Source organism: Trachypithecus francoisi, unplaced genomic scaffold (assembly GCF_009764315.1).
Source record: "Trachypithecus francoisi isolate TF-2019V2 unplaced genomic scaffold, Tfra_2.0 Lachesis_group19, whole genome shotgun sequence".
Lineage (NCBI taxonomy): Eukaryota > Metazoa > Chordata > Mammalia > Primates > Cercopithecidae > Trachypithecus > Trachypithecus francoisi.
In genome coordinates, this window is record NW_022681464.1 from 9,700,141 (window position 1) to 9,715,763 (window position 15,623).

The 15,623-nt window shown below is 42.5% G+C and overlaps 2 protein-coding genes across 4 annotated transcripts in view; one reads left to right on the forward strand and one right to left on the reverse strand.

The window, feature by feature from the left end:
* The first annotated feature begins 642 nt into the window (after nucleotides 1-642).
* EPG5 (ectopic P-granules autophagy protein 5 homolog) overlaps nucleotides 643-15,623 on the forward strand; it is a 142,129-nt gene continuing 127,148 nt past the window's right edge. For 2 of the 3 annotated variants that reach the window (XM_033177856.1, XM_033177855.1), the window contains exons 1-3: nucleotides 643-802; nucleotides 12,594-13,538; nucleotides 15,302-15,545. In XM_033177856.1, the coding sequence (XP_033033747.1) occupies nucleotides 740-802; nucleotides 12,594-13,538; nucleotides 15,302-15,545 (1,252 nt within the window). In that variant the 5' untranslated portion in view covers nucleotides 643-739. The remainder of the gene's footprint in view (nucleotides 803-12,593; nucleotides 13,539-15,301; nucleotides 15,546-15,623) is intronic. The other variant, XM_033177854.1, reaches the window with a different exon arrangement.
* LOC117063948 (NADH dehydrogenase [ubiquinone] 1 beta subcomplex subunit 1) lies at nucleotides 7,667-7,996 on the reverse strand. Its single transcript, XM_033177857.1, has one exon. It carries the CDS (start codon nucleotides 7,914-7,916, stop codon nucleotides 7,740-7,742), a length of 177 nt encoding a protein of 58 aa, XP_033033748.1. The 5' UTR covers nucleotides 7,917-7,996; the 3' UTR covers nucleotides 7,667-7,739.

Below are 15,623 nucleotides of genomic sequence, written 5' to 3' on the forward strand. Positions count from 1 at the left end.
ATACTAAGAATACTTTTACGGGTCTTACTTGTCTTGTTACCTGTTTGCCTGTCCTTTTAGGAACACATGTCTCTTTTCCAGTCTGGGAATTTGTACAGTAATGATAATAACTACCATGTACCGACATGCCTGCTGCTACCAGCACCTTTCTTGGAGAGCCCATTAAATCCTCATGACATCCGAAAAGGCAGGTATGATCATTCCCCTTTACAAAAGAGGACACTGCAGTGCACACCCCAATGGGCGTCAGGGTTTCTTCCTTGCGCGCAGTGCGGATTTAGGCTAACCGACTGGATCTGGTTATCTGAAGATGAAAAAAAGACTGGCAAATCCACTTCCCGGATTTCTTCAAGCCGACGCGGCTGAGGTGTGCGAGCGCGCCCGGGGTCCACACTGAGTGCCATTCTGCAGAACCGGGAGACGGAGTAGGTCGGTCGGTCAGCCTAGGTCGCTGCCCTTGTCCAACGTAACCCAAGACACCGGTGCGCCGGGTGTAGCCAGGGTTAGGGGTGGGGCCTGGGCTCCGGAAAGGGGGCGGGCCGCCGTCCTCCAGTGCAAATGCGTCCCGGAGTGGTTTGTCCTACGTTGCGGCCCGTAGAGGCTCCGAGTCACCGCCTCTTCTCCGGGAGTGGCGGACATTCGATCATGTGACAGTCCGGAGGCCAGAACCGGGCAGATTGCGTGAAGCGCAGGGGTTTCACAAAAACAAACGGTGACGGCCCCGCGGCAGGGTCTATCTATGGCCGAGGCAGTGAAGCCCCAGCGCCGGGCCAAGGCCAAGGCCAGCCGGACTAAAACAAAGGTGAGGATCTCCCCACCCTCCCGAGGCTCTGGCAGTGTGCTGTGTCTCCCTGCTCCTCTCTTCGGCCTCCCCAGCCCAATCTACTCCCGTTCCCTGAGCCCTCTGCATCCTCTGCCTCCACCTTTCGATATTTGATCCCACCACCCGTTGACATCCGCCCTTCTCCTCCATTCCTTCTCCACACCCCCTTGCCACACTCTGTCAGGACCCCATTTTTCCTTCTCCCTCCTGTGACTTCACTGGTCTCTTCTTTTTCAGCTCTCTTCTTGGCTTTCCTCACCTGGGTCTGGTTTCCTGCCGTGAAATAATTTTTCTGTTTCCAGCCCCATCGTTGACTCTCTCTTGACTCCTTTATATCGTAGAACATTTTCAGTTCCTGCCATGCATAAAGAGAGAAGGTTCCTCTCCTCCATGCGGAGAAGGTACCTTTGGTAGAACTTTATAAGTAGACTAGTGATGTGCCATTTCTCATCACTTTGAAAGTTCAAGATGACAGTGGTGCTGCCTCTGTTTATTTCTTATTATCTTGATTGTTTATAAGGGGCACGAATGGCTAGAAATTAACCCAGGGCGGGACTCACACAGTAGGGAAGTATTTGAATTTTCTGGGTGCCCTGTATTAGACTACATGTAGTATTAGAGTGATTTTAAGTTGATTTGTCTGTAAGTGCAGTCTGGATTTTCATTTTGTTTACATATATATATATATATATATTTTTTTTTTTAGACGGAGTCTCGCTCTGTCGCCCAGGCTGGAGTGTAATCTCGGCTCACCGCAACCTCCGCCTCCCGGGTCGGAGTTACTCGGGAAGCGATTCTCCTGCCTCAGCTTCCCGAGTAACTGGGATTACAGACATGCGCCACCACACCCGGCTAATTTTGTATTTTTAGTAGAGACGGCTTCCTTGTTGGTCAGGCCTCAAACTCCTGACCTCAGGTGATCCGCCCCTTTAGCCTCCCAAAGTGCCCGGATTACAGGCGTGAGCCTCCTCGCCCGGCCTGTTTATATATATTTTCTAAGATGATCAGATTAAATGCTGCTCCCGGCTGGCCAGACCTCATAATTTTGGCTTACCTGAAACAGAGTTTACATTTGGGAAATAAGGAGGATGGTATTACAAGTGCAGGACATTTTTTTCCCCAGAAGTGGAAAAGCAGGTGTTCCAAAGCAGGTGTAATTTAAACATGATACTGTAATCCGATTTTCTCATGGGAACAAGGTTTTAACAGGAGGCTGGTGTTCATAGGTACCATACCTAATAGACTGTAAATGACTTATGTGGATTTCTTTCATTATGATGCTCTTTTTTTTCTTTCTAACTTTTATTTTAGGTTTAGTGGGTACATGTGGAGGTTTGCTACATGGGCAAATTGCACGTCTTGGTGGTTTAATGTGCAGATTATTTTATCACCCAGGTAATGAGTTTAGTGCTTGACAGGTGGTGTTTTTATCCTTACCGTTTCCCTCCTTCCACCCTCAAGTAGGCCCCGGTATCTAGTCTTCCCTTCTTTGTGTCCATGTGTACTTAATGTTTAGCTCCCACTTATAAATGAGAACATGTGGTATTTGATTTTCTGTTTCTGCATTCATTTGCTTAGGATAATTGCCTCTAACTGCATCCATGTTGCTGCAGAGGACAAAATTTTGTTCTTTTTTATGTCTGCGTAGTATTCCATGCTGAGTATTTACCACATTTTCTTGATATGACTTTTTAAAAGGCTGTAGTGGAGTTAGACACACATTGGTGTATCCATGTCTGTGAGGAGTTATTCTGGAGAGAAAGTCATTTTGGTACTGAATTTCAGAAATTTTATTTATTTTTTTTGAGTCAGAGTTTCACTTTTGTTGCCCAGTCTGGAGTGCAGTGGCGTGATCTGTGCTTACCACAGCCTCTGTCTCCTGGGTTCAAGCAATTCTCCTGCTTCAGCCTCCTGAGTAGCTGGGATTACAGGCATGCGCCACCACGCCCGGCTAATTTTGTATTTTTAGTAGAGACAGGGTTTCTCCATGTTGGTCAGGCTGGTCCCCAACTCCGGACCCCAGGTGATCTGCCCTCCTCGGTCTCCCACAGTGCTGGGATTACAGGCGTGAGCCACCACACCCGGCTCAGAAATATTTTTAAGAGAAATGCTTTTGCATTGTATTGGGTTGGTAAAGAACTATCCAGGCCCAGGAGGAAGAAAAAAGCCATTGGCTAGCTATGCATAAGATCCCTAAACCTGCTTAACGATGAGACTACAAAAAAAGAAAAAAAAAAAATTATACGTATCCAGTGAAGAAAAAAAAGAAAATCCCCGAACCTAGAATGCAGTAGTGCATAACACAGAAATGTTAGTTGTCTATGAGAGCAGAATCTTAAGTCTTAATCTCTAGTTTTTTTTCCCCCAATATATTGATGAAACTAAAGCCTCCAGGGGTTAAATTATTGCTCAGGGTCATGCAGTTAGTGAGAGAACTCAGGTTAAAGCCAGAAATCCTGACTCTCAATCCAGGAGCTTAATAGTTATTTCATATTTCATATGTCTTTTGTCTTTTCATAGATAGAATGTTGCAAATACTTTAAAAAGAGTCTGTTAAGGGGATTCCCTCATAAGTTATTTTGTTTAAAACAGAATTTCTAAATTAAATAGTTAAAAATCTTAAGCTTTTAGATCCATCATGAAAAACCAATTGATTATATTTTTTTATCCATCTTAGGCAACTTTCCTAGACAAACATACGTTAATTTTTTTTTGTTAAAGTTTATGAAGAGGCCTTTATTTCAGAGGCATTTTGTCAAATCAAAAATCCTTGACATCTACTTTTGCCCACACTCTAAATCTAATCATTCACTAAGTCTTGCCAATTGCATTTTCTAAATATTCTTTTGATTCTGTGCATTTCCTCTCCATCCTAACTACTATGACCTTACTCCAAGGAGGATTGCTTCTAAACTGGCCTCTTTACATTCATTCTTGCTGCCCATTCTCTAAACTGAGCTGGATATGTATTTTTCAAAACAAAACTGATCATGTTACTCTCCTCAACATCTTTCAAAGATTTCCCATCACTCAGAGGCTAGAGTCCAAAGCATAGACTAAGGGCTCTGTATGATCTTGGCTCTGTCTTCCTCCTCAGCCTCAGTTCTACCACCACTCCCACCATTCTCCCTTTTCTTTTCTTTTTCTTTTTGAGACCGAGTCTCACTCTGTTGCCCAGGCTGGAGTGCAGTGGTGTGATCTTGGCTCACTGCAACCTCCCTTTCTTGGTTCAAGCAATTCTCCCGCCTCAGCCTCCTGAGTAGCTGGGATTATGGTGCCTGCCACCATGCCGGGCTAATTTTTGTATTTTTAGTAGACATGGGGTTTCACCACGTTGGCCAGACTCTTCTCAAACTCCTGGCCTCGGGTGATCTACCCGCCTCGGCCTCCCAAAGTTCTCTTTTGATTCTTAACCTTTATGTCCTTTATGTCCTTTCCTGCTTTAGGGCGTTTGCCCGTGTTGTTTCCTCTGACACCCCTTCCTGTCCCTCTTTACCTAGCCAACTACTCATTTATGAGGTGTCAGCTAAACAGTACTTCGGCAGAGAAGCTTTCTCTCATCTCCCTGCTGTCACTGCCTCTCCAATAGCACTCTTCTGCCCTTTGTGCCACTCATCTCATTTGTGGTTACTTTGTCAACATTTATTTCTCCCTTAGATTTTGAACTCACTGAGGGAGGGACCTGTCTTGTTCTCAGTACCCTTCACAGCCTCTTTGTCACTTGATAATGTTCATTGAATGATGAAATAAATGCCAGTAATGAAGAATATTTCCAAGCATGGTCACTCAGAAGAATTTAATAAATTTCCTCTGACTAGTATGAGAAAACGGATGCAAAATGTCCATGACACCAGCAAAGCCCCTATCTTTGCCAATCCAGAAAGTTAATTCTTTTAGAATAAAACAATCTAGAAAGTTATTATTTTTTTTGGAGTAAATTGATGCACTTGTTAGTGCTGGTTATAGTTCAGTTATGGTTATAAAGTCCTGCATTAATGAAACCTTTACCATCTGCAGTATAATTTGGCAACTGTTTTGGGAAGCACAAACTGGTTCAAAGTCTCAGTTCAGGAAGTGGATGGTGTCATGTGCTGTTGCCTTTGGACAGTTTGAGTGGCTTCTGGATTTTACCCAGCAGCTGACCTACATTCCTCAATGTTAATCATCTGGTAGCTAACCTCTGCTGCTAGGTTATGGTTAGGTATGTGGTGCTTATCGCCTGATGCCTAAGAGATAGACCTAATAATATTTTCATTTCTTTAGTATCATTCTCTGCTATAAAATCCCCCAACTCTGAGCACCCTGACTTCATTAATCTTGATAAATTATAAGTTAAGTACAGTAGATTCTTAGATTTGGACTTACTCTGCAGAAGTAGTGCATTTTATAGTTTTTTTTTTTAACAGTTAATATTAAATTCTGAATGCCAACAACTTTTTAATAGTGAGAGCATCCAATAATTGCTAAGGACAGACAGATGTGTCCCAGAAGGTCACAGGAAAAACCTTTAAATCCCCATCCCCCTTGTGCCATGCCTAGATGATTGATTTCCACCTCTAGTCCCTTTCTACCAGGAGTGGTTATTGGTGTGAAGTTGGGGGATGCTGCATAGTATTATTTAGCTCCTTTTGTGCCTCCTAAAAGCCATTCATTTATTAAACAAATGCTCATTGATCACCAGTTATGTTCCAAAAACTATTCTAGGCTCTTGGGATGTAAAAGAGAAAAAAGCCCAAAGAACCTGACCTTAGTGGAGCTTAACATTCTAGAGGGAGAAGACAAAAAACAAGCAAGCTAAACAAACAAAAACCCATGAAGAAGAAAATATATCATGCTTTATAAGTGCTATGGAAAAAAAGAAAAAGAACAGGTTGAAGAGTTGGGGAGTACTGGTTAGAGGTTAGGATGGGTGGTCTGGATAGTTTGTTTGTTTTTTTTTTTTTTTTTTGGGACAGAGTCTTACTCTTGTCACCCAGGCTGGAGTGCAGTGGCGTGATCTTGGCTGACTGTAATCTTTGCCTCCCAGGTTCAAGCAATTCTCCTGCCTTAGCCTCCTGAGTAGCTGGGATTACAGGCACCCACCACCACGCCCGGCTAATTTTTTTACTTTTAGTAAAGGTTTTGCCATGTTGGCCAGGGTGGTCTCGAACTCCTGACCTCAGGTGATCCGCCCACCTCGGCCTCCCATAGTGCTGGGATTACAGGCATGAGCCACCACGTGTGGCCTGGCTAGTTCTTATTGAGGGTGACATTTAAGTAAAGACATGAAAGGGAAGAGATAGTTCACTATGTGGATATTGGGGGAGAAGTGTTTCAGGCAGAGGGACTAGCCAGGAAAAGTCTGTCTGGCAGTAGCATGCCAGACCTGTCCTAGGAACTGCAAGGAGGCAGTGTGGTTAGCGCGGAGTGAGTGAGGGGAAAACAGTAGGAGATGAAGTCAGAAAGGTAGCAGAGCCCAGTCATGTCGGGCCTTGCATGAGCTTTTACTCTGAGTGACATATGGAATCAACACAGGGTTTTGAGCAGAGGAATGACATGATTCTACTTGTGCTTTAAAGGATCACTGTGCCTGCTTTTTGGAGAATAGACTGTAAGGGGGCAAGGGTAGAAGCAGAGACTGGCTGAGACTATTGCAGTCACCCAGGCAAGAGGTAATGGTGGTTTGGGCCAGGATTGTCAGCGAGAAGGTGGTGAGGAGTGTTTGAAGTCTGAGAGCCAAGAGGGTTTGCTGAGGTTGGGATGTGGGATGTGAGAGAAAACAGTCAAGGAAGACCCTGAGAAGGAGAAAGCTGTGGGTGGAACAGGTTTTAGGGGGAAAATCAGGAGTTTGGTTTCAGATATGTTAATTTTGAAATAAACATGTAGTGATGCGGAGTAGGCTTGGACGTGTGAATCCAAGCCTACTCCATATCTCTACATGTTTTTTCAAGTGATGAATAGAAACTTCCCATTTATTTCCTAAAACTTAAAAAAAAACTTTAGTTTTAAACGATTACTTACTTTCTGATTCCTCATTGCTTAAAGTGTGTATGAGTGTACACATACACACACTCTCACACACTGTACAGCCCAGAAATGAAATGCCCAGAATTCCATCTTCTGGAAATAACTGTTGATAATGGTTTGTTGTATTTTTCTTTAGGTTTTTTTTCCCATATACTCGCACTCCAGAGCATATTTACTGTAATGTATAGTTAAGTATGTTTTTCTGTGTTTATCAACTCTTTCTTTATAGTTGGTTATTGTTTCTCCATTTGAATGACTTTAAAATTGATTTTTTACCTGTATATAACTTCTGTGGAGATTAAATATAAAGAAATAGATTTTTCTTAATCTGCCTGGCATTTTTAGTTGTAAGAAATATCTTTTGTTGGCATGATGGCACCAGCCTGTAGTTTCAATTAGGAGGGAGGCTAGGCAGCAGGACTGTTTGAGCGCAGGAGTTCAGGGCTGCCGTGTGCTATCATGGTGCCTACAAATAGCCAGTGCACTCTAGCTTGGGCAACACAGTAAGATGGTGTCTCTGATTTGTTTTTTAAAAAAAGGAAATACCTTTTGCTTAAATTATGTTACTTGATACACATGGAATTGATATACACAGAGTTGTTTGAATTTTATTTTGTGATCTATAATGATTATTATATGTACATTATGTCTTCCTTCTGTGTCTTTATTTATTTATTTTTATAAAGGTAGAGATGGGATCTCCCTGTGTTGCCCAGGCTGGTCTCAAACTCTTGGGCTCAAGGGATCCTCCTGCTTTGGCCTCCCAAAGTGCTGGGATTACAGGTGTGAGCCACTGCACCTGACTTTTATTTATTTATTTATTTATTTATTTATTTATTTTCCGATTCTTCACGTTTTTATTTCTCTCAGAAGTTTAAAATGTGAGCATTCGATAGTTCAGCCAGACTCTTCACTTCCAGGTAACTTCTTCATTGGGTTGCAATTCCCTTTTAAATAACAAACTCTTGTTCCGGAAGGTAGTTAGCCGTTCATCACTCTTTTTGTCTAAATACCATCCAATGACAAATCCCATAGGGACAAGAACATGAACCCAGTGGTCCCGCACAATCTGAAGTAAATTCACCATGATAGCTGCAGCCTCAGTGCCGACAGCGACCCCGAGACCAAGGGCAACGGGCAACTCAGCCACCCGCGCCAGTGGAAGCTGCCGACTTTTATTTATTTTTAACTGAAATAGGTAGTTGAAGGCAGTTGCTCTTGTTGCCCAGGCTGGAGTGCAGTGGCCCGATCTCAGCTCACTGCAACCTCCACCTCCCAGGTTCAAGTGATTCTCCTGCCGCAGCCCTCCAAGTAGCTGGATTTATAGGCACCTACCACTGTGCCCAGCTAATTTTTTATATTTAGTAAAGATGGGGCTTCACCATGTTGGTCAGGTTGGTCTCAAACTCCTCACCTCAGGTAATCCACCCACCTTGGCCTCCCAAAGTGCTGGTATTACAGGCATGAGCCACCACACCTGGCCATATTTATTTATTTAGAGACAGAGTCTCACTGTGTTGCCCAGACTGGAGTGCAGTGGTGTGATCTTGGCTCACTGCATCCTCCGCCTCCCAGGTTCACGTGATTCTCCTGCCTCAGCTTCCTGAGTAGCTGGGACTACAGGCGCCTGCCACCACGCCTGGCTAATTTTTTTGTATTTTTAGTAGAGACAGGGTTTCACTATATTGGCCAGGATGATTTTTGATCTCCTGACCTTGTGATCTGCCTGCCTTGGCCTCCCAAAGTACCGAGATTACAGGTGTGAGCTGTCCATGCCTGGCCCCTGCTTATGTCGTTTTTGAGACGGAGTCTCACTGTGTCACCCAGGCTGGAATGCAGTGGCTCGATCTTGCCTCACTGCAACCTCCACCTACCGGGTTCAAGCAATTCTCCTGCCTCAGCCTCCCGAGTAGCTGGGTTTACATGTGCCAGCCACCATGCCTGGCTAATTTTGTAACTGCCCAAGGGGTTCACCTTGCTCACTGCCTAGACAGAGCTGATTCATCAAGACAGGGGAACTGCAATAGAGAAAGAGTAATTCACACAGAACCAGCTGTGTGGGAGACTGGAATTTTATTATTACTCAAATCAGTCTCCCCAGCATCTGGGGAGGAGAGTTTTTAAGGATAACTTGGTGGGTGGGGGGAAGCCAGTGAGCCAGGAGTGCTAATTGGTCAGAGATGAAATCACAGGGAGTTGGAGGTGTCTTCTTGCGCTGAGTCAGTCCCTGGATTGGGGCCACAAGATCAGATGAGCCAGTTTATTGATCAGCTGGTGCCAGACCACGCGTGAGCTTGATGGTACTTGCAGCACCAAAGTTTGTAATTTTGATGAAGCCAACTGATCTTTTTCTTTTGTTGCTTGTGCTTTTGGTGTCATATCTAAGAAGGCTTTGCCTACCCAAGGTTATAAAGATTTTTTTGTTTTCTTCTAACAGTTTAAAAGTTTTACCTCTCACATTAGGTATATGATCCTTTTTGCATTAATTTTTGTATATGATATAAGGTAGGGATCCAGTTTATTCTTTCACTTGAGGATATCCAGTTGTTCTAGCTCCATTTGTTCAAATTTTCCCGTTGAATTGTTTTGACATTCTTGTCAAAATCACTTTGCCATATATGTAAGGTTTTATTTCTGGATTCTCAGTTCTGTTCCTTTCATCTATTTGTCTGTCCATGTGCCAATACTGTCTTTATTACTATAGCTTTGTAGTAGGTTTTGAAATTGCCAAGTGCAAGTTCTCCAACTTTGTTCTTTTTCAAGATTTTCTGTCTGTTGTGGGTCACTTGCATTTCTGTATGCAATTTAAATATCAGTTTGACAATTTCTGCAAAAAAAGGTAGCTAGGATTTTGCAAGGGATTATGTAGAGTTTGTAGGTCCATTTGAGGAATATTTTCATCTTAATGATATTGTAAAAGACATAGAATGTCTTTCCATTTAAAGAAATTAAATTGCATTTAATTTCTTTCAATAATGTTTTATAAGTTTCAGAGTACAAGTATTATGCTTTTTTTCTCTCGGTTTATCCCTAAATACTTTGTTCTTTTTATGCTATTGTAAATGAAATTGTTTTACTAATTTCATTTTCTGATTGTCAACTCACTAAAATTTGGCCTCTGCCACACTGACCTTGCCTCAGCCTAGACTAGTAGAGTATAGGGATCATAAAGTCAAGTGCTTGCAGGAGCCAGGTATATAACCTGGAGGAGTGAAGCAGGCTGAGTGGGACAATGGTCACTGGGTCAGGCTGTGCCTGGTTTAGAGGGGACAGCTGCTCTCGAGTTCTAGTTGATGGTTGCTGTGAGGTTGTGATGGTTCGGCGTTGCCACATCTTATGATTTTCCAAGAAAAACTAGAAATCTGGATTTTTGTGTGAGAAATCCTAATTTGCAAGTTAGCAACTAAGCAGACACATACACACATACATACACAATATAGGCCAAGCAAATCATATGTATTTTTAAGGATGATGTTTAAGGATGATGCCAGTGAACAAAGTGAGAGTGAAATGTTTGATGTACCACTCACCTCCTTAGCTGTAAGCAATGAGGAGTCCCTGATGTGTCCACTAACATTTCTCTTGCTGTGGTAACCATCTTCCCTCTTAATTTTTTCTTTCTGACTTCTCTGTCTGAGAACCCTGTTTATTACAGCAAGTTTGCTAAACATTATTGCAGCATAGTTTGGGCTTGCTTTTTTGTTTTATTAACACTTACATAATGTTTTTCTGTTATTCGTGATTTTAGGCAGTTTAATAAACTAGTTTGTATGAGATGTGCATTGGGTGGCTGACTTCTGGATCTAATGTTCACAGTTCACAGTGGGGAGCGAAGTTATTTGGAGGGGCGTTTTGCTTCTTGAATCATTACCATTTGTAAATATTTGGCAGTCAGGTTCATTTCAACAAGCTGACCTCAAATTCCATGTCAAAAACATTCATCTTTTCTTTAATATATAAAGGCCCCACTTTTTTGGATGTTAGTCTGCTGGACATTCAGAGCAATATAATCCAAAATAACCAAGAGCTTGTATAACTCATGTTTGCCTGCCTTAAAATTTCTTTGTGAAAGGAAGTATTTGAGTGATTTCAATGAGGTTTTTAGTCTGTTTGAATGAAACAACTTTATTTAAATGTCATTTAAATAATTTTTTCTTCCTTATTCAGCCTAACTTCCTATATTATCTAGTTTGTGTATTAATGCCTGAAGGTTTTTTTGAAACCATACATTTATTTTTAATGAATAACTTTTTTATGATGATGGAGATAATTTTGTACTTAATGAAAAGTTACAAATATAATACAGAGACTTCCCATGTACCCTTCACCTAGCATCCTCTTGTGTCATCATCTTATATAACTGTACATTCTATGGCATGGAACAATGATTAAAACTAAGAAATTGGCTGGGTGCGGTGGCTCACGCCTGTAATCCCAGCACTTTGGGAGGCCGAGGTGGGCGGATCACGAGGTCAGGAGGTTGGCTAACATGGTGAAACCCCATCTTTACTAAAAAATACAAAAAATTAGCCGGGCGCCTGTAGTCCCAGCTACTCGGGAGGCCGAGGCAGGAGAATTGCTTGAACCCGGGAAGCGGAGGTTGCGGTGAGCCGAGATTGCGCCACTGTACTCCAGCCTGGGTGACAGAGCGAGATTCCGTCTCAAAAAAGAAAAAAACAGACAAAAACCCCACGGACTTAATGTTGGTGCAATATTAAGATGTAGAACTTATTTGGACTTCACCAGTTTTTCCATTCATGTCCTTTTTCTAATCCACGTCCCACAATACACTTTAGTTGTCAGGTCTCTGTAGTTCCCTCCATCTCTACCAGTTTCTCAGTCTTGTCTTTCATGACCACATTCCTTCAGTTATTTTGTAGACTGCCTCTTAGTTTGGGTTTTTGTCTGATGTTTTCTCATGATTAGATTGAGGTTACACATTATTGGGAATATCCTATTGGGGTATCCGATGTCAGTATTACTGGTGACGTAACCTTGATCACTTGGTTAAAGCATTATCTTCCAGGATTCTCCACTGAAACTTACTATTTTCCTGTTTGTTGTTATTAAACATTTGGGAGGAGATACTTTGAGACTGTGCAGATACTCTGTTTCTCTTAAACTCTTCACTCACTCACTTTAGCATCCATGGGTAGATCTTACCTGTGACAGTTAACCATGGTGTTCTTATGGAAAATTTTCTGTTTTTCTCATTCCTTCTGTTAATTCTATTAATCGGAATTCTCCTGTGTGGAAGAATTGTCACTTCTTACCCATTTTATTTACGTATTTATTCATTCAGGTAATTATGTCAGTATGGGCTCCTGGATGTTTATTTTATTCCAGTACTACAATTGTCCTGTTGCTCAAGTTGTTCTGTCCTTTTCTCCCTGAGTTTTGAGTGAATTTGTTTGTCAAGGTGAAGACAAACCTGTTGTGGCTGAAGATACGTAGAGACTGATCTATTTCACTTAACCTCTGGCAAAGTGGTGTACAATCTAATTAACTTTCCCCTTCTATTTTTTGAATCAGAATTTGCTGCTTACTGTGATGTCTTTTCTCTTACGATCAGACTAGTGAATCTCCGAATTTAACACACTCAATATGGATAATACGAAATATGAAACACATTGCTGATAAAGTGAAGTTAGGTTTCATTTGTTTAATGATGAAATTTAGATTTTATGTGCAGCTTTAAAATTCCTCCTGCTGAAACCATCAATTATTGTGATAAATTATTTCACATTATTTATGTTGTTTTTAGGAAAAGAAGAAATATGAAACCCTTCAGAGGGAAGAGTCCGATGAAGTCTCCCTTCCAAAAACCTCCAGAGAGCAGGAAATCCCTTCTCTAGCCTGTGAATTCAAAGGAGACCATCTGAAGGTGGTAACCGATTCCCAGCTCCAGGATGATGCCAGTGGACAAAATGAGAGTGAAATGTTTGATATACCACTCACCTCCTTAACTATAAGCAATGAAGAATCCCTGACGTGTAACACACAGCCCCCAAAGGAAGGGGGAGAGGCCACACCCTGTGTGGGGGACAGTGCAGTCACACCAAAGGTCCAGCCTGGAGACAGTGTTGGAACTATAGTAGAAACCCCCAAGAACTTCACAGAGGTAGAGGAAAATACGTCAGTACAAGGTGGACTTTCAGAAAGTGCACCCCAATCTAATTTTTCTTATACTCAGCCAGAAATGGAAAATATACAAGTCAGAGAAACTCAGAATAGTAAAGAAGACAAAGAAGGCCTGGTTTGTTCTTCAGAGGTGCCACAGAATGTTGGCTTACAGAGTTCTTGCGAAGCCAAACATGTTTTTCAGACACCTAGAGTGAAGAAACTGTATCCCCAGTTGCCGGCTGAAATTGCCAGAGAAGCACCAGCTTTGGTGGCAGTGAAACCCTTGCTTCGTAGTGAGCGACTCTACCCAGAACTCCCATCTCAACCAGAACTAGTACCATTTACTAAAGAACAGCTAAAAATCTTGGAGCCTGGTTCATGGCTGGAAAATGTTGAGTCATATTTAGAAGAATTTGACAGCATGGCTCATCAAGACAGGCATGAATTTTATGAGTTGCTTTTGAACTACTCACGATGTAGGAAGCAACTGCTGCTGGCCGAAGCTGAGCTGCTTACTCTGACATCTGATTGCCAGAATGCTAAAAGTCGGCTGTGGCAGTTTAAGGAGGAACAAATGTCTGTACAGGTATTTTGATCAGACGCCTGGGGAATTTGCAGCAGAGCTGCATTCCTGGGATGCAGTCCGGGTCTGGAGTCTGTTCCTTACACCCACACTGACCCTGCCTCAGCCTAGAGTAGTGGAGTGCAGGGATCACAAAGTCAAATGCCTGCAGGAGCCAGATGTATAACCTGGAGGAGTGAAGCAGGCTGAGTGGGACAACGGTCACTGGGTCAGCCTGTGCCTGGTGTAGGGGGGACAGCCACTCTTGAGTTCTAGTCGATGGTTGTTGTGAGATTGGGATGGTTCAGCATTGCCATACCTTATGATTTTCCAAGAAAAACTAGAAATCTAGATTTTTGTGTGAGGAATCCTAATTTGCAAATGTTAGCAACTAATCAGACACATACACACACAGTGTAGGCCAAGCAAATCAGTCTCCAGCTGAAATTCAGCCCATGGGTCATTAGTTTGTGACCTTGGGCATAATGCTACCAACATCTAATGGGCAGAGAGTGTCAAGGTTGAGAAGAAGGGATGAGGAAACTGAAGGTATTATGATCACTTTGGCCTCCATAGGGTTGTATCTGATGGTCTTCCCCATTGAGTGTGGATGAGGAATCTGAAGGTAGTAACTGATTCCTAGCTCCAGGATTATGCCAGTGGACAAAATGAGAGTGAAACTCACCTTCTTAACTATAAGCAATGGAGAGTCCCTGACTTGTAACACAGAGGCCCCAAAGAAAGGGGAAGATGACCTCTCAGGGTTGAGAGGGGATGGGGAAAACCATTAGATGCAACCCTATGGAGGCCAAAGTGATCATAAGCCATTTCATAGTGGTGTAGGAGAGATGGCAAGGAAGAAGAGGTTACTCTTGACTAGTTTAGCAGTGAAGGGAAGCTGGAGGAGATATTGGAGAGAAACATGATTCCCTTATCCCTAATCCTCATTCCTTGGCAGGCCTGTATATCTCTGTAGATAGGAAGGAGGGAAACATTTGGAAATACTGCATTGAAGAAGAGAGGATAGAATCAAGAACACAGCTGGTGGAGTGTGTATTCTCTTGAGTAGAACTACAAAGAATGATGAGGGTAGATCCAGAGATGTTTTAAGGTACCTTGAAGTTTAGGGGATATCACATTGGCTTCATGTTCATAAAATAGAAGGTAAGATCATCAATCATGAGAGTCTTAGGGACAAGTTCTGTTATTTTCTTGCAGCTTTCACTGCTGACTACTACTTTTTTTTTTTTTTTTTTTGAGATGGAGTCTAGCTCTGTTGCCCAGGCTGGAGTGCAGTGGCGCAATCTTGGCTCACTGCAACCTCCGCCTCCCAGGTTCAAGCAATTCTCCTGTCTCAGCCTCCTGAGTAGCTAGGATTATAGTGCCACCACCATGCTCAGCTAATTTTTGTATTTTTAGTAGAGGTGGGGTTTCACTGTGTTGGCCAGGCTGGTCTTGAACTCCTGACTTCATGATCCACCTGCCTCAGCCTCCCAAAGTGCTGGGATTACAAGCGTGAGCCACCGCGCCTGGCCCACTGCTGACTACTTGTTAGAGTTACTCTTCCCTTCTCTGAACTTGCGATGTATTTGTGATTGGCTTTATGTTCCTTTGCACCTGATCATATATTTGCTGGTAATGTACTCTACACAGTAATACATCTCCTCACCATGATTAGAAGCTCTTTGAAGATGGTACTGAAGCCTGTGTATCTTATATTTGCTGCCTGCTTACTTCAAATGGAAAGAGTAACTGGTTTCATATTGTACCTTTTTGTCCTCTGTTAGGGTATCTGTGCAGATCAAGTGAAGGTTTCCAGCTATCATCGCTACCAAAGAGTAGAAATGAATGAAAATGCACTGATGGAGCTAAAGAAGCTATTTGATGCCAAAGCTGAACACCTCCACCAGACCCTGGCCCTTCATTCTTATACTTCTGTGCTCTCAAGGTTGCAAGTGGAGTCTTACATCTATGCATTGCTCAGTAGTTCAGCTGTTCTGAGATCTTTAGTAATTCACCAGCAAGGCCAAGGTGTGTAAGTAATGAAGCTCTCACTCTTTCTTGCATTTTGAAATAAATAAAAAATTGAGGGCTATAGTCTGGTTGAAT

What these genes read in the sequence shown, in the direction of transcription:
- LOC117063948 (XM_033177857.1), bottom strand. Translation starts at nt 7,916, where the DNA reads ATGGTGAATTTACTTCAGATTGTGCGGGACCACTGGGTTCATGTTCTT.